The sequence below is a fragment of the Hippocampus comes genome, unplaced genomic scaffold, assembly GCF_001891065.2.
Source record: "Hippocampus comes isolate QL1 unplaced genomic scaffold, H_comes_QL1_v1.1 scaffold122, whole genome shotgun sequence".
In the NCBI taxonomy this organism is placed as follows: Eukaryota; Metazoa; Chordata; class Actinopteri; order Syngnathiformes; family Syngnathidae; genus Hippocampus; species Hippocampus comes.
The window spans coordinates 1266412-1291335 of NW_017842059.1; the positions used below are offsets into that span (position 1 = coordinate 1266412).

Sequence of the window (24924 nt, forward strand, 5' to 3'; positions counted from 1 at the left end):
GGGGGGATATGGAGTAAAAAAAAAACACACACACACACACACACACACACACACACACACACACACACACACACACACACAAAAAAGTGTCTCATTTGATCTTCCCAATTCTAATTTTCAGTCAAAAATCAAGAATGTGAAAAGTGACTGACTGATTAGTTGCACTTTTAGTATGGTATGTTCGATGTAAGAACCTAACAAAATAATATTTTTTTTCAGCGGGGTGGGGGGTCAATCAAATGAAGATAAGCAATTTGGAAAATGGATGGAAGGATTTTCAGCTCACATCAAAAATAACAGTGGTGACAGGAGTGATTTTGATTTAAGGTTAACATTTTCCAAAGCAAGTTGACTTTCATTTCCAATCTCAATGACAAACTTTCTATAAAATCAGAATAAATTATCCCAAATGGTGTACTGTCTCCATTTTGTAGCGTTTTTCTTTGACTGCACTGCTTCCAATACGTGTATGCGGATTTTGGATCTCGTCCAATCAAATTTAAGCCTCTATGTGTTGCCATGTCACTCCAATCTGCCCAGGCCCACAAGAATCAGTCGTGCTGGCCCATCCCACTTAAACTTAATTAGCAAGGAGATTCAAATTCAAATGAATCCTCACAGGCCGAGTCTGCTGGCCCTCGATGATGTCAGCATTTTCCCGTCCTCTGATTCGTTGGTCAAAGCCAGTCGATTTTGACTGGTAAACACGTTTGCCGTGATCCGAGCACATTAATCACATTAATAATCAGCATTTTGAGGAGTATGATGTATTCTGTTTCATTTTTTTTAAACGTTATTAGGTAAACATCTCTTCTGAACTACTCTAGATCATGTACGTGGCACAGTTGCATGCTGTTACGCTGTTTTTTTTTTTTTTTTTTGTACAGATTTCAATAATTGTGCCATAATAGTGGCGGTATTGAGAAGCAGATAAAGTCCCTGCTGAAGGTACAAAATAAATGACCCGTCACTGGGTTTACATGACCTGAGAGTTTGGTCATGGGCATTAGCAAAGGTATGTTAGCTTGTAAACCACCACAATCACTCGACATCCTAATCCATCAAATGATCCATGCGCCGGATTATGTCAAGGAAGAAAAAGAGAAAATCACTATTGGTGGTCTTGAAATAAAATGCTAAGTTCAAACATATTTAGCATGTTTGTGCTGTATTATTTAAGAAAGTATGAATTGTGTGTATGGGTTTTGCAAGTACATATATATATTTTTTTGAAGTATTGTTTAAATGACGTGTAAAAAAAAAAATGTGTGTGGTACTGTAAAATGACGATCAATTTAAGTGGATAAACTCTAAATGTGGGGTAAAAAGCAAGGATGTGTTGATTTCACCAAATCTATATCTGAGCGTCTGTAAGGTATATGGTAGCCTGACAAAGGTAATTCAACTATGTTCGGCCCAGAATTGAAACACAAAAATGTTACGTAAAAAAATGTAGTCTTTTTTTTTTTTTTTTTTTTTCAAATTTAGATTTTCAGTGACCAATTGAAAACGAAGAACACACGATTGTGAAAGACACACATTTTCTGTTGCCAAGCCTGTTTTCTTTGCCTCTGGTAAATAGAATGTGCGCTCGCTCGTTTGGTGTGTGGTTTTTATTTATTAATTTTTTTTTTATGCGGTAACGTCAAGCAGCAGCTTTGTGTCTCAGCAGGGCAGCGGTGTTGTGAGGAACTAGGGCGTAACTCTTGTTAAAGTCCGCAAATAGAAAAGACTGACTGTGCCATTCTTGGTAGGTGACATGTCGTTTTGAGCACACTTATCTCAGCGTGTGGGAATTGAGGATCTGACGTGAGTCACGTTGAGATTTGTCATGTTTGACACAACGAATACACAGCCTACTGACCAACGGGATTGAGCACGGACGGTTTCGTGGAAGTTGCGGAAGTCTTGACTGATTTAGTGGGAGCCCCGCGTGATTGGACCAAAGTCTTGTTTGATTTAGCCGAAATCTTGCAGGATATGTGCACATGTTGTGTGTGAAGTCCTCCGGTGTTTTATGGAATTCTCAAGGGATTTGCGGGAGTTTCAAATGGTTTTGTGAAAGGGAAGTCTTAGTGGTTTTTGCAGAAGTCTTGCAGAGTTTGTGAAAGAAAGACTCCATGTATTTATATGACTGGAGATGTTATACTACCTATACATCAAAACACTTTGAGAAAACTAGAAAAAGAGCCTTGGAATACGATCATCTCATTCCTGCTCCCGTTGAAAGTCAAATTGTCGAGTTTTTAGTCACGGCCTAGTCTCAGACTGCGATTTTGCAAAGACTGAATTTTACAGTGGCACTAATTACTACACTACCACGAGATTCTTGATGCATTTTCTCCAAAATGGTAGAAAGCTACTAAATGGAGAAGTTTTTGGCTACAGTACAACAATCAACGAGCAGGCTGGGCTACCATCTGCTCCTCTTTCTGGACCATCCGGTCATCTGATTATGTTTGAGCTCATGTATTGGTTGTTGGTCGTGTCACCTTAGCGTCAAGACTGAAAGACTTGTGATAATATCGTCGTTGCCGGAGTGCAAAGACGAGGGGAAAAAAAACGGATCTAAAAACAACTGAGATTCTCATCTTTGATGGAGATGACTGGAGCACGCTGTGACTCCAGTAAAATTCTAAAACTTCCTTCTGACTTTCAGTTTTTGAGGAAGGTATTATTCAGCGGCAGTCTCATGGGATTGGAGAAATCTCACAGGTCTTAGTGAAAGTCTTGCTGAATTTCATGCACATGTCGGGATTTAGCGGCATCTGCCTCGTGAAATGAGTCCTTATCAAAGAGTATTTAAATGGAATTAAAAAAAACAAAAACAAAAAAACATCCCAGCCAGATTCTTCAGCGGGAGGAAGGAAACTGTGGAAGTACGGATGTGACTGAAACACGAGACGTAAGCCCGTATCTCACTGAGCGGCGAAGATCATGTCCGAAATTTCTTGCCGACAAGCAAAACGGTCTGAGACCATTTGCGGCCTTCACCGCTCAGTGAGCTACAGCCTGTAGGAACTCACCGGATGATTTGAATGCAGGGAAGGCTACAGCACAGTCGGAACAGTGAAAGACACGGTTGCAGACACACCCTTGTATTCTGCTTAACTGACGATTATTGTCCTTAACTCTTCCATACACAATCTGTCTGTTCTATCATTGCATGTCTGGGTGGAACGAGCACCGGCCTTTGTTACAGCGGCGGAACCAGTTGCCTGCTAAACGCTGGGAGGAGGAAGACGAGCATGTTTTTTTTTCTTTTTGTTTTTTTGCACAACTTTGATTGAGAAATATCCCAAAGTGAATCAGCAGGTCAACAGACTGGGAAGAGAGGACACTGACACCGTATTTTGTGTCATGGTGTCAAACAAAGGGTGGGGCTATTAAGCAATAGTGCACTGTCTTTGTCTTTCAAGTTCTCCACAAAAGTATGGCTAGTTTCATATTTATTTAATCAGGTTTATGGGACCCACAAGTGTTTGAAGTATTATTTGGAATCGGCTTCATGCGTTGCACCCAGAGATGGAAATTAAAAACCAGCGCTTTTTGAGAACCAGTTCCCTGATATTCAATTCCTAGCACTCGTTTGCTTGCTTGCCTGATGATTCCGCTGATCGACTTCTGGTCCTGTAAATGACAAATGTTTTGAAAAAACTTTTTTTTTTTTTTTTTTTGAGAATTACTTGCATACATTTGTTAAACTGACATGGGCATAGATGTGAGCCTTGCGGGGGACAGCACAAAAGAGAGTTGCGACTACTGGAGTATGCAACCATTGAGCTGTTTCTTAACCCTTTCAGTGACAGCAGTTACGACAGCGGTCAGCTTATCATGTTATCAGGTTACAGGGTGCATGAAAGGGTTAAAGTGCTGTTTGTAGTATATATAGTATGTTTTAGCTCCCGTTGGTATCTCACCGCGCGGCAAATGTTTGCAAACGTATCAGATGTAGGTTTTTTGTTTTTTGGGGGTTTTTTTTGGTCCGGGTTCATAAAAGATAGTTTTCACTTATGAAAACAGCTTTGTTTGGTGAGATACCAACTTGAAAGTATTTATTGAGCGTGTGTTTGAGTGTCATCTTGACCACCTCTTTGAGGATACGGCACATTTTAATAAAGACCGCTGATATGGAGTAAAGGAAGCCAATCAGCAGTGGACCAAAACATGTCATCTATGTACAAACATTATGATGGCAGCAAAAAGTCAAAATATTATGAGACTAATTAATAATTTTCTGAAGAAGAAAAATTGCAATATCTTAAAAACACAATTTTCCAATAAACACGGTGAAATGAAGTCACATTTTGTAAGAGAAGTTACCATAACATCTATGTATCTCAAATTTGACATTGCTTATTGTGCTACAGATTAGTTTATTGCTTGTTTGTGAAAAAAAAAGAAAGTAAATAATCGCATAAAATCACAATCACAACATTAACTGGGGGAAAAAAAATCTAAATATTAATTTTCAGAATCTCTGCTTTCTGTTTGGAGTTTGATCTTTTCTGTCAGTCCACAGATGTGAGTCACTTCCTCTACGGTGGACCCAGTCTGTTGTAGTAAATCAAAATGAACTTTGGACAGAGAACAAACAAACAGCTGTTCTATAGAAACACAAGTTCCATGAATGTTCCGGTAAACATGAAGTGGGGGGGAGACGTTGTGGGGGTGTCAGGCCAGGAAGTGGAGTGGCTGGACCAGGACGTGACCTGTGTGTAATCTGGTTTTGTGTTGCACACTGCTCTTGACAAAGATAACGCGCGTGTGTGTGTGTGCGTGTGTGTGTGTGTGTGTGTGTGTGTGCGTGCGTGCGCGTGTGTGCGTGTGAGAAACACGTTGAATGTCCGCTGTGGAATGTGACTGTGCGTTGTGCACAGCCGAGCTTATCAATAGTCTGAATGAGGCTCCTCTGAAGGGCCTGACTAATGTTCATCATAATTTGACAGGTGTCACTCATCGCGCCATTTCTTCTATCTGCCGGGAAACATGCGCGCTGGTTGAAATGTGATCTATAATTGCCAAAGCCTGGCAGCATCAATGTTTCGTGTCGAGGGAGTTTGTGTTTGGAAACTGTTTCCCCCCCGTTGGTGATTAGTGAAATCGTATGTGAAAATCAAACGGTCCACATGAACTTTGACGGCGAATGACTTCATGCAAATCTGAAAATATCTTCGTCACTATCAATGACACGGCAAAGAAACACTATCTTTTGCGAGCCGAAAGACCACAATTATGGTATTAAATTGAGAGCGGTCGAACCTCTTTACAACATACCACGAGGGACATGGCGAATCTGTACGTTATAACGGTAGTTGGTTGTAACCATTTTCTGTAAAATGGCCGCCTACTACGATGTACTATATGATACAGTATGAACATTTATAAATATAAAAACATGACCATGTCATCCAGTATAAAAACGTCAATTAAAAATACGTGTACAGACTATGAAGAAAAAATTATTTTATAAGACACGAAAACAAACAACGATCACGTTCCTACTTCATCTCTGAAAACATTCAGTCAGGAAATGAAAAGTTCAGGAAGTGTCGCACACCAAAGCCGTTTACGATCACCTTTCAAGCTCTCCGTCTTTGTTATTAATTTATGTTTTATTGTTTGTTGCTGTATGGATTATTTTTGCTCCGTGTACAGCACTTTGTATACAGCGGTGGGGGCTTTCAAAGTGCCGTATACATACAGTTGAGTTAAGATGCGCAAAGAAACTATTTGCAACTGAAATAGTAACTTTTCTCTATTTAATGCCTCATTAATTCAGCTATTTGGCGCCATCGTTAAACCTCAAGTAACCGCACGCAAAAGTTTAGTCCATGTAAATGGAAACACATAAAATGACACATTTAGAATGTTCAACCCTTAGCAGTTGTTTAACGTTCTTCATTGTAATAAAACTGTAAAAAGAACTTATATTTTAAGTGTAAAAATAAATGAGCCACTTTTAATGGTTACCCATAAAAAAAAACAACTATAACGTTTCGTTCTTAACCCTTTCAGGGACAGCGGTTACTAGAGTGGACAGATATTCTGTAAATTAATCTTAAGGTCACAGTTGTGCATCAACCACTACAATGGACCCTTATGTGTGTTGCCATCCACTGCCATTATTATTTTTTTCATGTCTTTGAGAAAAAAATCCAGATGTCGATTATTCTTATTTGTGCATGAAAGGGTTAAATGCCAGTGACTCCCTTTTTTGTCCATTCATGTCATACAGCCCAAATTTAACAGTCACATTTGATGACAGATTCGAGTGTAACAATCATCTGTATTACATTAAAATTAAGTCATTAAAAAAAATATATATATATATATTTTTTTTTTCAGTTTTTAAAGGTTTCTGAATGCATTCTTGTTGAAATCTGTATTTTCATAGTACGTAATTGGCTTTTGTGCTTACGCCTGACAACTACAAGCATGCTACTAACTCCATCGTATCGCCCATTCAAAACATAGATTTCAAAATGTCATCTTTCCTTTTAAAATCCCAAAACGCAATCAAAAGTCCAAAAACTGTTGCTTTGTTTCCCAGGAGCTGAACGTTGCTGCATGACAGTCATGACTTCTCAGAGCAGCTATGGCAGCCACCTACTGTGTGAGTATCCCCCGCCCCATCTTCATTTAATCACCGTGTCAATCATCCGGCTAGCCCGGTGCTAATTGTCTGCTTTGTGGTTTGACGTTCTCCAGTCCAGACCATGAACGATGACCTGAACGCATCGTTGGCCAGTGCAGACGAGCTCGACAAAGAGTTCAGTTCGATGCTGAAGGAGGCATCCTCTGGACCCACAGACACACAGCGTGGATCTCAGGTATACACACACACACACACACACACACACACACACACACACACACACACACACACACACACACACACACACACACACGTGCGCGCCACACACCAAGCGATTAAGCACCACACTGCAACCGATGCGCTGCAATGGGAACACTGCGACACTGCTTCAGGTTGGGGGGCTTCATGTACACTATAGTGTACTGTACTTTTTTATTTTTATTTTTTTTGAACCACAAAAACATGGCGAGGTTGTCAAGGAAGAAGCGGATGGCCACAATAATGGAAAAGTGGCGAGAATGAAGGCGAGTGTGAATATTTTGAGAAGCTTGATCGGTTACCCCCTTTCGCTAATTGCAGCCATGCCTTTTCGTGACAGACTCTCCACGTTTTTCTTTCAACCTACAATTACGTTTAAAATTCAAAATACATTTAGGTAACATTGAAAAGCAAGCAGTGTTTGCAGCCACCGGCTGTTGGGGCTTGCTACGCTGAAGGCCTGTAAATGGGCATAATATGTTCCTAGTTTAACGTTGAGATAATATAGATATGTATTTACAAGTATTTTGTATCTAAACTTCCCCAAATAGTCTATGTTTCTCATTTGTGTTCACAATTTTTTTAGCAATTGCTAAATGATCAAGTTTATCAGTTCCGTCAATTTGTGTGACGAACATGCTTCTTAAATATGACTTACACTAAAGGAGTTGTCGCTTGGCGAGCGAGCAGTTTTGGCCAGATTCAGAATGCAGAATGCCATTTTTGTCTGTGACAATTGATCCCTTTGTTTGTCTGTTAGCTAATGAATCACAACCTGGAAGTTACATTTACAAATACAAGAAAAAGGCCGTCTAGGAAATCAAGCTCAGTTAAATGTTCCTATTTACGTAGATTTATTACACTTTGTATTATATATATTGGGCAAGGTTGGTATGTATGCATATTTTGTTTCATGAAACCTTGACTGCAGATGGTTTGTCCATTTACCTGACGCAATATCATGTGCTCTCATTTTGTAGATCAACTGGTTTACATAAGCAAAAAAACTTTGAACCCCATGCTGCTTCACCCAGCCTAAAGACTGCTGAATGTGTGTGTGGGTGTGTGTGCACATGTGTGTGTGTGTGCAGGTTCCGAAGCACATCTCTCCATCGTCCAGCACGTTCGACACACTGAGCGGGTCGAGTAGCTGGAATAACATCAGCTCCATGTCAACAGCATACCCAGCTACCGCATCAACCCTCCACCCGATGGACTCCATGATCGCCATGACCAAAAGTGCACCAACTTCCCCAGTTCCCTCCGTCAGCCAGCTTTCCTCGCCCAAGATCAGCCGGGCCAGTTCGCCTCTGCCCCGTGGTGGTTCTGACGGCTACCCGTACCACCAGCCGAGCCCGAAGGTTTCGCCTCAAAGCCCGAGAAGAAGCTACAACCAGAGTCCCAGCCGTTTAGCGGGCTATGTGGACAGGAGCCCGTCCCCCAGACGCGCCGCTACCTCACATCTGCCCCCGCCCTCGCCCTCGCCTGTACACTCACCCAAGCGGCTCAGCCCCTTCGACGGTCGTAGGTCGCCTCGGCCTGACCGGGGCCCCTCACCTTTGGCTTTTCATCATCCTGTGGTTGAAACACTTCCCCGGAATCTTGCTTTCAGAAAACCGGGTGAGTGCCTGTTCATTCTACTGTGAGGTGTCAAACTCATTTCCAGTGCAGGCCATACCGTTGTTAAAGTTTTCCTTAGAGGGCTGGTCTGGCTGTGAAAATCATCGAAATCAGTGGTGAGCCAGCAAATCCAGCAAGCAGTTATATGTTTTTGACAACAAATTTAATTTAAAATCAGAAGTCGTGGAAAAATAAAGGACAGATAAATATTCAATTTATGTTGAAGGGGATTTTGTGGGGGGAGGAAAAACTGAAAAGTGAAGAAAGTCTGAAATGTTTGTGCAGACTTTCTGCCAAAATGAGAAGAACAAATCCATTTAGCCAGAAACATGAAATAGACACATTATTTATTTTTAAAGTAGGCCACAAATGTGATCAGATGTGGATCTGGACCGAGATCTTGAGAACCTCAGAACTGGAGGCAGACGTGCCAACCACTCGGTCAGTAGCACATATCTACACATTTAAATGCTTACAGTGCGCGCGCGTGTGTGTGTGTGTGTGTGTGTGTGTGTGTGTGTGTGTGTGTGTGTGTGTGTGTGTGTGTGTGTGTGTGAGAGAGAGAGCTAAACGCATTGCAGGTGGATCTGGAATGTATCCCGCATGATAAATGGGAGTTCAAAGCATATTTCATTGAAACCAAGTATCATTTTCACTGCTGAGGAAAAAAAAAAATAAGATACAAAAGCCCTTCCTGCCTCTGAATCTGAGTCACTAAAACAAACAGCAGCATCTATATAAGGAAAGACGATCATATCATTTAAATTCCTTCTTGGTCCAGAATCTCCACCAAGCTGTGCTAAAGTAAACTTACCGATTTCTGTTGGACATGATGTTACGACATGGCAAGAAGGGTTTGCATTGCTTAAGAGGGTGGAGTTGCTGCTGGATGGGTATGTCGAGTTTGTGTGGAACTGATGTTTTTCACCATCTATGTGGAAACACACACATGCACACATACACACAAACAGTTGTAGAACAGGTTTGCAAAAGCGGTGAGAAAAGTCACTCAATTCAAAGCTGACATTCGCTTCTTGTATATGAAGCATGCCAGTGGGCACAGGGTGCAAATCAAACCTCATCAGATCACAATAATTCTAATTTATGGCCTGACCATCTTGAAATTCCTTTATTGTTATGAACGTTAGTCTGAAGTAATCGCCATAACGTGGCCTTTTGCATGCTCAAAAACTCACCAAACGCACCCTGGAATGTTTTGAAAACTCATCCCCAAAGGCTAGTTCGACAGACACAGAAAGTCTGCGGGGGGGGGGGGGGGGGGGGGGCCCCTCTGTGCTCTTTAAAACCAAACTTGTTCAAGGCAGTCTTAGCCAATTCCCCATAGAATTCTGAAACTTGGGGATCAATTTTTATCCTGACTAGACTTCGAAACAAATTCTGAAGAACCCATGGTTGAAAAGATAAAGGAAATCAGGGTCATTTCAGTGAACATTTCAATGAAGAAGCACTCACCCGTTTGCCATAGATACATCAAATTCGATAGTCATGTGTATCATGAATAGACCATGAACAAAATTCTCAACAAACCGTGCCTAAAAAGACACACCAAGTCTGCCATTTTGGTTCAAACTGGACATTTTGGGTCATTTTCGCACTTTCCTCCTGTGCGCCATTAAAAACAACCCAATTTCCCAGAGGAACATTAAATTTGGTGGTGTCTTGAAAAGATCCAGGAAGTCAGCCGCTTTGGTGTAAAGAGGCTAATTTAGCGTCATTTTGGCCATTTCTGGGCAGGCTTCACAAAAGGACTTCTCCATGGAAATTTTCAGATCGCTACCAAATTGGAACCATGTACCGGTATACTTCAGATTTTGGTCACTGCATGTAGGCGGAACATGGCAACTAAGTTTGAATGCTTCACCAAAAAACATGAAACTGATATGACTAAGTCCCATGAGGTAAGAACTTCACCCCCATCCAACACGCCTCGAAACATTTGGGCGTTGTGGTGCATGGGGCCATTCACGGCTGCTTTTTGTTAATCTCATTTTTCCTGTTCTGTGGTTTCTCCCAGATGAGAGTGTGCAAAAGCAAAAGACTCCTGCCAAGTGGAACGAGACGGATCTAGACATGTCCTTCGAAACCAAGCCTCACCACACCTATGACAGTTAGTCCTCCATGTTCACGTTGTTTTTGCTGAGTGGAACAAAAATGAGCGAAAAATGTCATCAAAAGGGCCTTTTGTCTTGTTCCAGAGAGCGAGTGGATCAGACCAACTGTCCCCAACAGTAACTGGAGAGAGTCCAACCTGGATGGCCCTCCTCCGGCCCCCAGCCCCAAAAAGGTGCGTGTGGCACATTAATCAGATGGGAGTAAGACACATTTCCACAAGCCTCATCTCAACTCAACTCAACTTTATTTATAGAGCACTTTAAAAACAACCACAGCTGTGCGCAAAGTGCTGCACAGTAAGCAAAAATGAGTCATTCGAAAACAAGGACAGATAAAACAATAAATTAATAATACAAACACGTTAAATACAATAAAACACAAAAGCAATGTCGAGTCTCATGTTCACTTGAAAACCAAAGAATAAATAAAGAATAAAAATATGTTTTAAGATGAGTATTAAAAATTGACATACCGTTTAACGGGAGGTCATTCCAAAGAGAGTGGCAGGTAAGGGAACAAGCTTGATCCCCTCTGAGCCTCCGCTTAGACCTTGATACCTCCAGTATCATCTGGGCTGCTGACCAAATGCAGTGGGCAGGTGCATAGGGGTGGAGGATCTCAGAGAGGTCTGAGAGGGCAAAACCATTTGAAGATTTAAAAACAAATAAAAGAATCTTAAAATGAACTCTGAAGTGAACAGGGAGCCAGTGAAGACAGGCCAGAATTGGAGTGATGTGCTCACTCCTATGAGCACCAGTGATGAGGTGGGTAGCAGCATTTTGGACCAACTGGAGATGCTTGATGGAGTCCTGGCTGACTCCGAAATAAAGTGCATGACAGTAATCCTGTTGAGATGTAACAAAGGCATGATTACTGTTTCTAAGTGCTGTTGTGAGAGGAGAGGCTTTACTTTAGCCAGATGCCTAAAATAATAAAAGTAATATGAATAATTGTAATAAAATGTACACATACATACCAGTAATAAAAAATCATGAGTAAGTCTCAAGTCATAACGCTCAAGTTTAAAAGAAAAAAGGTCCCAAATTACTTTGGCAAAAGCAAGGCAAGTGGAGTCACCCAACTCTGCTATTCCCATCAATTGCAATTATAAAAGCTTAATGAACTGCACAAGCAATGTTTTAATTAACATTTCACAGACTTAAGTTACACACACATGTTTATGGGTTTTGGTGAAATTTTCCAACCCACATATTTCCTGGCACCACCAGTAGAAAAAAAAAACATCAGGACGTTATGGGCGTGGAATCATGGAATAGGCTTCTTGAAAAAATGTAGGGAGCGTTTTGAGGGACAGATTAAAAATAACAGGAATGAATTACATTGGCACACTATTTGCAACATGTTGTAGTCTACTGCAACACAAATCGACGTCTCCACAAAAGGCAAGATCTTCTCTAGTAATGATGCAAAATACATTAAGAGTCAAGACCTGAATTCATTTGTGTGCTTCGTTAGGTGCTGCTGCTGTTTTGTTAGCAACAGACTTCCTCAACATTTAATTTTTCAAGGTTTGCATCTATGAATGGAGAAAAATAAATCAAAAGGTCATCTCCATACATGTGGTATCCGATACCTTCAAACTTGGTGATGATATCTCAAAGAGGTCACCAGTATGTAAAGTGCATAAAAGATGGGCCCTAAGACTGACCCTTGAGGAACACTGCAGGAAAGTCTCCGTTATGGGCATTCTGCAAGTTTAGGAGACCAAACAATAGAAACCGGATACATCAATGAATTACCATTTTCCTTTTCAGAATCATTTCTCTCCACCTGTCCAATTCCCCATCAGTTCCCTGCCTCGGAACACTCGGGACATGGCGTCCCCAGCCCATCAGTACCAGCCGCAGCCCATCATCTCCCGCATTTCCATCCCACCTGTTGCCACCCAATCTCGCCAACGCAGGCCTATCCCACTCTCCGTCATCATGCGTCTCCAGAACCCCCAATGGGGTGCCACGTCCCCCCGAGTCACACAAGGGGGGCCTCCTGGAGACCAATGGGAGGCTCCTTACCAGGCTGGCGTATCCAGGAATTTCTTTTTCAACCAGGCTGCTATGCAGCAGCCACCTGAACTGAGACAACCGGCCGTGTACAGTGATGGTAAGATTTAAAAAAAAAAAAAATCACAAATGCTTCTCAAGGTTTCATTTTTAATTGGCTTTAGAATTATAAATTGTCTTAAAATATTTCCCTCCTGCCAAGGGTCCCCGGACCAAAACCAAAAGTCTTCCTTTGCACAATGAACAAACTGTCTCTTTCCTTCTTGGCAGCATTGAACCCGGGTGACATTGATGCTGAGCTGTCCCGACTGGACTTGGTTCACCACATTCCAATGATCCACGAGGGTGAGCCTAGCACCCCTCAGGGCCCTCCGCGGCCCCTTAGTCCTACCCGGCTACAGCCCGTGGTGGCCCCTGAGGCTCAGAGCCAGGAGATCCCGGATATAGAGGAGGTGTTGCGCCTCCGCTCAGAGATCCCTCGACCTCTGAAGAGGCGCGGTTCGGCGGACCAGTCGCGGCCCCTAAAATCGGCGTCGCAGTACGAGCCCAACCAGTACAAGAAGCTCATCAACAAGCTCTTCCAGCGCAAGGAGCAGCGGCACAAGGGTGAGGGAGGCGGCGAACGGGGCAGCGAGAGCAGCAGTTCGTCTGAGGGAGAGGACAACAGTGCTGCGCTTCCGCGGCCACAGCCTCCTCAGCCCTCCACCCCCCAAGACTACAGAGTAAGAAACCAGAAACCTTCTGTACCTTCACTACTGTTCGTTATTATGACTTCTGATTTGATATTGCCTTGGTTCCATCTGAAGACCCTACGAGAGGCTGTTTCTATTTACATTAAAAAAATATATATCGCTAGCAATGATATCTGCTGTTATACTATTATAATTTTTACATCTAGTTTTGAACACAAGTCAAGGGAAAAATTGATTTCATCAAAAGGAAGCATAAGGCCTGGTTATGATGAGTTTTGACACTTGTGCTGCATACATTTGAATAACGGCTCAAACAATATCTGTCCCTTCAGAACTACCATTCAATCCTGAGGGCCAGCCGGGAGCGCAAAAGTTCCGGGAGACGAGCCCGCCTGAGTCCGCTGGTGCTGGCGCTGGACGGAGCGCTTGTGGGCGAGCTGGAGACGGTGCAGCGAGCCGTACAGGAGGTGCTAATGCTAATGCTACATTCACTCTGACTGCTGTGCATAGACTGAGAGTGTGAGACCGTGTGTGTTTGGAGAGGCAGCGCACGCTCCCCTCCTGTTAATTTCTGAATGCAGCCTATGTTCGAAACCAATCAGCAGCTCGTACTTGAACTGTTTCCATCCGGATTGCCTGAGGCACTGGTGGACCACCTCTGCAGTTGGAGCTCTGTTTTTGGTGCACTCTGAATAAGATCAATAGCACATTTGAATAACACTCGAAGTTTGCCATTGGTCTGAATGAAGTCGTGCGTGCTAGGAGCATAGTTCCAAACACGTAGCGCTACTTAAATTACTGCGATTTAAAGACAAAAGTACCGTGACACATTCCACTCACATTTCCTCAATGCAGAAAATCATTCTTACTAACCAGGAATTTTTTGCATTCCCGCAGATGCCGGACCCAAGCCAGCCGAACGACGAGGGTATTACGGCGCTCCACAATGCCATCTGCGGGGGTCATTACAAAGTGGTGGACTTCCTGGTTCGCATCGGTGCCAACGTCAGTGCACCAGACAGCCACGGATGGTAAATGCCTGCATGTTTGAAGTTACATATAGAGAAATCATATGTAAGTCTCAAATTTTCATCTCCACATGTCAAGCAAGTCCCAAGTTCTTTTGGCAAACATCTTGTCAAGGCATGATCTTTCTCACAATGGACATTCGCACTTTGCAACTGAGTACATGTATTACAACACATCGCGGCGCATGTCTAACAGCAGTCAAGTTTTATGACTCAAGCGTCCACAATCTATGCCACCCAGTAAAAGTCATGTGACTCATGTGAGTCATGTCAACTCGTAACATTTTGTGTCTGACAGGACTCCGCTGCACTGTGCAGCGTCGTGCAACGACCGGCCACTGTGTGAGTTCCTGGTGAGGAACGGCGCGGCTGTCATGGCTATGACAGAGAGCGACGGGGCCACGGCCGCACAGAAATGTGACCCATATGCTGGTGCCTTTGAGGAGTGTGAGAACTTCCTGAGAGGTGAGGCACGCTCATTCAAATGTCATCTGTAGTGCTAATGTCATACTACTTACTTGTGTCTATGAGGTTGCTATTCATGTCTGTGTTTTTCATACAATGAATGGCTGCTTCCATGTTTGATTGATGCAGATTTCATGATTACGCGTTTGTCTCCGATGACGTGTTTGCGTCTTTGGTATCGGAATACATGTTGTGCCTATTATGACTGTCACTGATGATACTGTCAAGACTTAAGTGTGTGTCTTTCATTATACTGACGGCATGTCCACATGTTTGTGTCTTTAACGCTACTGACAGAATTTATTTTTCTGTCTTTGATTCTGCTGTTTGAGTCGTTTGTGTCTATTCTGGAGTGCGCAAGACTATGATTGTGTCTTTGATGACACCAGAAGACACGTTTATGTCTTTGATATCAGAATACACATTTGTGTGCATGATGCTCCTCCCCGTTTGTGTCTATGATGGATGTTGCTACAGTATTAAGCTACATGTTTGCCTCTTTGATGCTATGTCGATTTTGTTTTTCTACTAAGCTACTTGGAACATGTTTGTGTCTTTACAACTATCAGACACTTTTGTCTATGACGCTATTAAGTTTGTGTCTTTGGTGCTACTTCCTGACTAATGTTGCTATCATACTTCATGCCTCATGCCTATGAAGCGACTGTCGGACTGCATGTTTTTATCTTTGATGCTACTATTGATACTACTAGTGATGCTTCTGCCTATTTCCATGTTCGCGTTTTTGATGTTCCCATTAATTATATATTTTTCTATGATATGGTCAGAGTATGATTGTGTTTTATGAAGCTATGAGACGTGTGTCTTTCACATCAGAGTACAAGTTTGTGTCTACAATGCTTCATTTTACGGGTTTTAGAATGTTAGCAAGTTTGTTTCCATGCTACTTCTGCCTAATGCCACGTTCGTGTCTTTGATGATACTGCTAGACTACTTTTGTGTCTCTGATATCGTCAGACTACGTTTGTGTCTTTTATGCAACACTGAGATGTGTGTCTTTGACATCAGAATACATGCTCTTTTTTGACATTATTAGCACATTACGTTTGTATCTTGAATGTTACAATCACTCTCCATGTTTGTAATTTTTACTGTTGTCTGCCTCCATGTTTTGCGGCTCTGATGACATCCGACTCCATGTTTGTGTATTTGTTGCTGTCTGACTCCACCTTTGTGTCTCTGAACTCGCTGTCAGGCGTGGAGGAGGCGATGGGCTTGGAGAACAGTGGCGTGCTGTATGCCCTATGGAGTTACCCGGCTCAGGCTCCCGACGAGCTGACTTTCCGCGAGGGGGACATGGTTACAATCCTGCAGAAGCCCGACGGCTCCGACTGGTGGTGGGCCTCCCTCTGCGGCCGTGAGGGCTTTGTGCCCAACAACTACTTTGGGGTAAGACTTTGTCTTGATTAGATGAAACTAAACAAACTACAAGTTTGTTTCTATGGCGTTGCAATCAGAATGTGTCTTTGATATCAAAATAAATTTTTATGTCTCTGATGCTACTGCTGCTGCTGGATTCCATGTTTTTATTTCTGGCATCACTGTTGTGATACATGTTTGACTCTTTAATGCTTCGCCCTGACACCATATTTCTTTCTTTGATGCCACTGTCTTATTACGTTTGTGTCTTTGATGCTGCCCCCTGACTCCATGCTTGCTCCTCTGCTTTTAGAAGCAGTAAACATGTTTGTCTTTGAGACTGCTGGCTGACTCAATGTTAGTGTCTTTGATACTGCTGTCTGTCTACATGCTTTATCTATTATAAGACTGTCACAGAATGTGTGTATCTGAGGCCTGACTGTGTATGTCTTTGACAATACTGTCACGCTGCAATGTGTCCCGTGTTATCAGAACAAAACATGATTGAGTCCCATTTGACGTAAGGTCTGGCCAGGCCTGAATTGTTTTCTGTTGCTTTTTGATGGCCCTTCCGAACAAGCAATTTATTGATTTTTGTTGTGTTTTTTTCCTCCCCAGCTTTTCCCCAAGGTTCGGCCAAAATCTCTCTCCTAGATGGGAAAAATGCACTTGGGTCAAGGAACGCACATAATGTAGTGTGAGTGTTTCATGTGTTTAATCAGTCAAGGACAGTTGAAGAACGAGTCTCAGTATTGTTTTTTTTTTCCTCGTTGCTGCCAGTTGCTTTGGACACCACATTGTATACTCACATACGCTCACTATCAAGGAATGTCGGATAGCTTCCAGGTGGGCAAACACAGGAAGTGGACCTCATTTTCTATTGTACTTTTTTTTTCTTAACCAACAGCTTCTCTTTATTTTATCCTTCTACTCTGTTAATTTCAATACTCATGTCAACAACGTTCCATATTTTTTTAAATGTCCAATTGGGAAGTGAAATAAGTGCTGTCTGCTTAGCCATCAGTAAAGGAACTATTAAAAAAAAGAATGTGTCTTCTATGGGTCGGAAATGTATTTGTTTGTGTATTGTTTGATATGGTTGAAGATGGTTACTTGTATTATAAGAATACTGTATTGACTGTTTACACTTTATGTAATGCTGTTTAACAAGAGTGCAATGTCCAGTGCTGACCACAAGGCGGCATCATGTAATCATGTAGTGTTCGTACTGTGCTCCTCTGTAATGTGATTAATTAAACCTTTTTTTTTCCTTTTGACATTTAATGTCTGTTTTTCTTGGCGTGCGGGTGAACTGAAGCCTATCCCTGGACTGGTCTCCACTCAATCGCAGGGCACAAACAACCATTCACACTTTATGGACAATGTGGAGTCTTCAATGGCCCAAACATGCATGTTTTGGGAATGTAGAAGCAAGACTGAAAGGCTGGGCCAACTCATTTTGGAGCTTTGAGTCATCAATGTTGTATACTTTGCTTTTTAACTATTAAACACGCGACAAGTGGAGGTTGAGTGTTGAAGGAAATGCTCAAACCAAAGGTTGGTCAGAGAGTATCATGAATATGGACCACAGCTGTATTATTTAGAGAAAAACAACAACAATGCACTGCCAATGCCTGTAAGTGGGCTTGTGGTAGCTCACAGACACTCTTACAAGACCTTTTCTCCTATTCTCGCAACCGTTAGTGGATTCCATCCATCTATTATCCAATCCGCTTTATCCTTCTCGAGGGTCGCGGGCATGCCGGCCGGAGCCTATCCCGGCTGTCGACGGGCAGTCGGCGCGGTACAGCCTCAACGGGTTGCCAGCCAATCACAGGGCACACGGAGACAAACAACCATTCACGCTCATAATCACAACTAAGGACAATTTGGAGTCATCAATTAACCTATCGTGAATGTTTTTGGAATGTGAGAGGAAACCGGAGTACCCGGAGAAAACCCGCGCAGGCGCGGGAAGAACAAGCAAAATCCACAAAGGAAGGATGTAGCCCAGAATCGAACCCTGCACCTCAGCGCAGCCTGCAGCACATTTTGTTCCCCCGCTCTGCATTCCGAACACATTCCATGTAACGTCATCCTCTTCCTCCTGCTGATGCTTCCCGAGTGGGATAGCTCCTAAATCCCACATGCGTTTAGCATTGTACTTTATTACTGCATTGTTCACTTACTCTTGAGGGTACATTGTGGGATACATTGAGGGTACTAAACAAGGGATGAGACTTATCGTCACTGCATATTACACAACAAAATGGCAAAGTCACTCGATGCTCAACCCCCCCTCGATCACAGGTTCCAAGTTCATAGGGCACACGAAGTGGAGGGGAGACTGTGGCTGTGTCCAAAATCACAAGGATGCGTGCTTTGAAGGCGCCATTTTCCAACCGCAAGACATGACACCCAGCGCAACTCAACCACACGCGGTTTCTAAATTCTAGAAAAATAATTCGCAGGCTGAGTCATTCGACGCCTTCAAAATGTTCTCCTCATGTAGCCTCCGTGGACCGCAAAAAACGTGGATAATTCGCAAGCTGAGTCATTCGACGCCTTCTCCTTCCTCTTCCTCCTCATGTAGCCTCCGTGGACCGCAAAAAACGTGGCGTATTATGACAGGCTTAAGGTGAATTTGGATACCTCGTGTGGTTGAGTCGCGCCGGGAGTGACGTCATGCAGCTGAAAATGCGGCTTCTGGAGAACCCAGCCTGCGAATTTGGACACAGCCGGTAGAATGAGACAAGATGGCAGAGTTTGCTCGCGCTGATAGATTTGTCATCCCGAAGGCGGGAATGATTTATTCAAGTGACGAGAGCAGACAGGGTGACCTGGGATTAACTGCGGAGGGATGGAGAGAGAACAAGCACTCGTCTATTATTCAAAACGTCGCCGGATGCACAGTGGATGACATGGACGATGACGTCAACACCGAAATGATTACTACCCGCTGTTTGAGTGGCGAATAAAGGTACTCCATTCATTACAATTCTGTTGTATCTTTTAATGTAAATTATGTAATATAAATGAATGAGAAGCACCTTTTGTCCTACACAGCTCTCATACTGCTTGCAGGTCAGCATTCATAAAATATATTAATGTGGTCCAGAGGGAAAAGGGATGCAGGAGGTGTGGCGCAAAAGATTTTATTGCACCTCATATGCATATACTGTATGTTAGTATTACAGTTTATCATTTTTTGTTTGCAAGTCAAAGCAAAAATGTGTTCGAACGACGGCTCATATCTCAATTTACCACTGTACAGTATTTTGTATGAGAAAAATCTCACGGCACACGACCAAACAAAAATGTCGTGAATATTACGCATCGCAAAACAATGAGCATCTCGTCTCAATTTCCCTACAAAAGTAAATTACTCATTGGGACATTAGGCTATTTTTAAGAAAGATACACAAGTTAACCGTACCTTTTTCTGATTCTTTCTTTTCCTTATTGGCGTAAATAGAGGAACATTGCTGGCAGCATTTCTGTCCATTGTTCTGTCTTGTGGGTGTTCTCAGCCTCTTTGACTCCAACAGTCGGAGGAACACTTTCTCTTAATCTGCCTCCGTTTACCACCGCAGAACTCCACAGGGAGGATATTAATCACTTTAATTGCCCGGAAGCCTGAAAGCAGAATCCCCCCCATCCCCAACCAGAGCGCCCCCTCCTCCCCATCCCTCCCTCCCCTGCTTCCGTGCCTCCATTTTGTATTGTTGGCTCTCGTCTTCCTTGACAATGACTCAACTCCATCCTCACGGAAAGGACTTTTAATCCCTTTACACGACCACGTTGGCTTTGATGTCATTATTTGCTTCTCCTTCAATGCCACTATCACAACCCATGCGGGCGTCTGTGTTTGTGAGAGTGTGTGTGAGAGTGTGTGTGTGTGTGTGTGTGTGTGTGTGTGTGTGTGTGTGTGTGTGTGTGTGTGTGTCTTCCCAGTGTCTGACTGGATTCGCGCGCATCCCAACCCGTTTCCTCGCAAATGCCCGTACCGAAGAGCTGTATCAGTTCGCAACGAGGTCGACAAACTCGCCACATCCGGATGGAAAATAGTCCGAGCCTCTCAAGGGCAGGAACACAAAATGAAAACGGTGAGAAAAAGAGAGAGGGGGGAAAAAAAAAAGCGGGCTTATATTTTTTTCGTGACAATCTCGACATGATTGGGAGTGAAGCAAATCAGACACAGGTGCACTGTTGCATTTCAGACATTTTGCCTGCCAGCTTTGGTGCTGACCAGTGTGGACATCAAGATTGGGAAGAAATTAAGTAAAAATACTTTATCACTGTACCTTACGCTTTAATACTGTTCCTTTTCCATACACGTATGTTCTAGGTCAATTTTGGCCCGGGCCAAGAATGTCATCATAATCAACTATAGGTCTTTTCTAAATGCTTTGCTTCTGAAATTAATAAATGATGATTAATCCTTAGTGCATCAGAGCAGTTAATAACTATTTTAGTCAGACTCTCATGCTAATTGGGCGCAAAATCAACTGTTGACCCCTTAGTGGTGGCACCTTAGTCTGGTCCTGTGTAAATTTAAAAGAACAAAAACAGGAAGTATTTCAGCACAGGTGAGTTTTTGTTGAGTGAGTGTCATCTGCTGTGATCCTGCTTTTTACGCCTACACAATGTTTTATAGTGTACATCTTTGGGCATGATAGTTGTACTGCAAATTGTGAAATTATAAATTTGTTTGTTTGGAAAAAAAAACGGGATCGGTACCGTGTACAATATTTTTGTGTTATCCATTGCTGTTGCGCTTTCTCAGTATACGTATGTATGTGTTTAACTAGGTTTTTGAGTGCCGTAAATGTAAAGATATCTACCATTAAAGTTTTGTCTAAACCAGGGGTGGGCAATCCCAGTCCTGGACGGCCGCTATCCTGCATGTTTTCCATCTGTCCCTTCTCCAACACACCTGATTCAAATGATCAGATCATCAGCAAGCTCTGTCGAGGCCTGAACAATTGAATCAGGTGTGTTGCAACAGGGACAGATGGAAAACATGCAGGATAGCGGCCCTCCAGGACTGGGATTGCCCACCCCTGGTCTAAACCTTTGTTTCACATAACTGATAGCATATTTCAGGCTGTACTTTTTTATTATCTTAAGTACAAAAGCTGTTTTTTTTTTTAAATCTGTATTACTTAAGTACAGAGTGGGGCAATTGAACCGTGTGTTTTCCGTTTCAAAAGAGCTGACATTTAGCAACTGTCATTCACTGTGCTGCTGTTTGATAGAATGTATCCAATTTTAAGTCCTGCAGGAAGCGCAATTCCCCAAATGTGCTTGCTTGCTCGGGGCTGCTTGAAAACAACAAAAGCCAGGTTGCAATGGAATCTAATGGGAGCGTAAAGATTGAAAAGGCAGGCCGTAAAACATGTTTTGCAGTTCTGCGGGAGAATTAAATGAATTGTGTTCTCCTTAATGAGCTACTTACCACCTCAGGCTGTCAACCCCTCCCCATCCTACCCATTGTCGCCCCCCAAGAAAGACAGGGTTTGCTGAGGTGTGCTTTCGGGATGCTGCAGCTACAGCGTTCCTGGTGGGAGAAAAACACAAGCTTTCTATGTATTTTCTACGTACAGAGCTGGTTCACACTTCTATGGGTAAAGTAAAAGTACAATGAAGTAAATGTCTTGTTGGTAGTAATTGCGGGGCCCTAAACCCAGTGTCAAGTTATCTTGCGCATTGAGTCGGCTCTCTCCATGCATCAAGCCTCTTGCATTCCCAGCATGGGGAAAGTTAAAGGCCTAATGGTTGACTGACAGCAAGGTGGTCGCAGCCCTGTGGCCCCAATCCCCTGTTAGCTGATTATTCACAAATTGGCTTTTAGGGAATGAGAGATGGATCATGAGGTAAGAGTCTTATTGTCAACTCTTCACCTTTCCTGACTGAGGATGATGTACCCTTCGCAAATTATAGTGAACACCTCTAAATTCCCCTATTCACATTGCAGTAATGATCTACATATCCCAAAAGCGGCGGTCCCCAACCACCGGGACGCGGGGCATTTGATACTGGGCCGCACATCCCAATATCTAGAGGTGGGCATTGCGTCAGTACAGTCTGTCTTTTTTTTTTGTCTTTTTTTAACCTTTATTTAAATAAAGAAGTTGAATTAGCATTTCCCTTTGATCGAGTATAGACAAACTCAAAGTTATCATGTTTAAAGTTTCATTTTGTTGTACGCTTGTGCTGAATGGAGCTGAGGCCTTGTGAACTGATAGTACAGACAGGAAGGTTCAAATTCGGGTAGGCAGCACGATAAGATGTCCTTGAGTTTGTTACAGTGTCTCAATTCATGCGAAATCTACCCATTGAATTAACAAGGTATCCATTGTTTGTACCGAGAGATGTTTTGGCCCCCAGGTGCCCACTGAGGGGCGTATCGGTGGGCTGGGCTGAGAGGCGTGACATGTAAATGAAGAAGGGAGTGTTTTTTCTGATATATCACTTGTAATTTGCATACACGATCAATAAAAAGCCGGCAGAGGCTGCAGAGGTCAGGTGTCAGTTGAGAAGCACACACATAGTGGCTTCATAGAAAACTGCGCCTCCTGCCGGCAGTGAAAGTCGATCTGTTCCTGCATTCGAGCCTTTGTTCAACTGTCCGAGCGAACTTCTCTGACACCCTTCTAACCTGAATCTACATTGTTTTTTCACACAAGCAAAAGAAAATAAGTGAGAGCCAAGTGGAGTGATCACTCAGTGTGCATTGCGTCCTTCCCCCATGGTGGATTCAGAAGAGAAATATGCTTTCAGACAGCCGCTCAAACAATAACATCAAAATAAATAAATAAATAAATACAACATTCTAAGGTGTGTGTGTGTGTGTGTGTGTGTGTGTGTGGGTGCATGCGTGCGTGCGTGCGTGTGTGTGTGTGTGTGTGTGTGTGTGTGTGTGTGTGTGTGTGCGTCTCATTAAATAGTCAACATAAGCCAGCGGCGGCCAACCAGGCCATTGATTGCTTGGCTGCGGCGTACTAGCCACATGCATGCTGATGCCTTCTTGAGTGTGACTCAGGAAGGCCAAAGTAGGTCAGAGAAGTGGCGAAGTGGGCATGGAAGTGAGATAACACCACACACTCACGCACACACAATCACCCACAAAGCATACAACGGACCTCGAAGCACCTCCCCCCTCCATTTTTTTCCTCTCCCACCTCTTTATGTCGATTGCTCACGCCTGCTGAGCAGATTTTGCACGTTATTATTTTGGGGTAGGGTGGGCAGCCGGATGGATGGAGAGACACAGTGCAAGAAAAAAGAAAGGCAGGATCGATGGAATGAAAGGCAACATGGATGGAAATTCTAAGATGAGTGAAAGAGGATGGATGATGGACAGACAGACGGGTGGGCGGAGAGACAGACAGATGGACAGAAAGAAGGATGAGATGCTTAAAAATAAATGATAGACGATAGGGGTGTGCTTCTCCCCCCCAAAGACAATTCCCTACAGTTCTGGATACATGGGGTACGATACAATTCAAGGATATAACGATTTTAAAATATTACCATTCGGTTTGGTTCAGTGGGATTACGATTTGATTCGATGTGGTTGGGCTGAAGCTTTTCTCACGTTTATTAAAACTCATTCAGTGCCAGCCATTTTAGAGCATTTTGACATTTTCAGAACACACCGGATATTGTGTTCACTGATTATATATGCACCGAATATTCACCAAATCTACCAAATGAATGAAAACAGTCTTTCCTTTTGCCAGGGCAAAAAAAAAGTTTGATTGTACCTTTTTCCGTTCTTTTATAATCAGCAGTAGAAAAAAAGCTATCTTGCACAAAATGCAGCCAATTCTCCCAGTAGATTCACAAACTGTGCTGATCTCATATCAAAGTGAGGACATCGATGTCATCTTTTGGCGGTTGTGCATCAGTAAGTTTGAAATTTACAGTGGCACAGCATCAGATGCACCTCGACGTTGAAAAAACATAATTGACAAGTATACCTGTTTGTAACGTGAAATCTTACTTTTGGACTTTGTTGATTTGCGTTTTTTTAACTTTTTTTATTTTTTTATTGATGTGTCCTGTTTACGTCCACTTTTGTTCTTTTGCGATTAACCCTTTGAGGAATAGCGGTTACTCGAGTGGACAGCTATTCAAATGTTGTTTTCTCTTATATTCATTAATCTTAATGTTGAAGTCGTACATTAACTACTACAATGGACCCTGATGTGTGTTGCATTCCACTGCCATTCTTTTTTTTCATGCCAAAAGACTAATAAAAACACTTGGAAAAAAAATGATGTAGGTTGTCATTATTTGTGCATGAAAGGGTTAAATTTCCTTTTTGGGGTGCAATCCTGCTGTGTTTTTGGGCCCTCTATCATATCACACAAAACTGCAACAGAATTGAATACCCAACAACAGGTAAAAGCTCTTCGAAGCCCAAACTATCCAAGTCAATTACATTCAAAGAACCAACAATGGTGCAGCGATGTGAAACCTATTTTCATATCTGATAGATGAGTAAAAAGAATGTCAACGGGGTTCGAAACAAATGATGGACAAACGAAAACACACACACACACACACACACACACACACACACACACACACACACACACACACACACACACACACGCTAACCTTAAACCCCTCCGGGCTGCACGTCTGGTCTTAACCCCAATCCTAATTCCAACCCAAAATCAAGCCTTGACCTTCATAATCCTTTTAAACAAGTAAGAAAA

The 24924-nt window shown here is 42.8% G+C and overlaps 1 protein-coding gene across 4 annotated transcripts in view; it reads left to right on the forward strand.

Annotated features, from left to right (window-relative positions):
• The window catches only part of ppp1r13l (protein phosphatase 1, regulatory subunit 13 like), a 19668-nt gene extending 2196 nt beyond the window's left edge, over positions 1 to 17472 (forward strand). The window contains exons 2-14 of one of the 4 annotated variants that reach the window (XM_019861500.1): positions 6554 to 6616; positions 6712 to 6833; positions 7069 to 7122; positions 7936 to 8476; positions 10512 to 10604; positions 10693 to 10781; positions 12385 to 12730; positions 12901 to 13352; positions 13655 to 13789; positions 14220 to 14353; positions 14649 to 14815; positions 16032 to 16225; positions 16814 to 17472. In XM_019861500.1, coding sequence (XP_019717059.1) covers positions 6571 to 6616; positions 6712 to 6833; positions 7069 to 7122; positions 7936 to 8476; positions 10512 to 10604; positions 10693 to 10781; positions 12385 to 12730; positions 12901 to 13352; positions 13655 to 13789; positions 14220 to 14353; positions 14649 to 14815; positions 16032 to 16225; positions 16814 to 16849 — 2409 coding nt within the window. In that variant the 5' untranslated portion in view covers positions 6554 to 6570 and the 3' untranslated portion in view covers positions 16850 to 17472. The remainder of the gene's footprint in view (positions 1 to 6553; positions 6617 to 6711; positions 6834 to 7068; positions 7123 to 7935; positions 8477 to 10511; positions 10605 to 10692; positions 10782 to 12384; positions 12731 to 12900; positions 13353 to 13654; positions 13790 to 14219; positions 14354 to 14648; positions 14816 to 16031; positions 16226 to 16813) is intronic. The other 3 variants (XM_019861501.1, XM_019861502.1, XM_019861503.1) reach the window with 3 other exon arrangements.
• The last annotated feature ends 7452 nt before the right edge of the window (positions 17473 to 24924 follow it).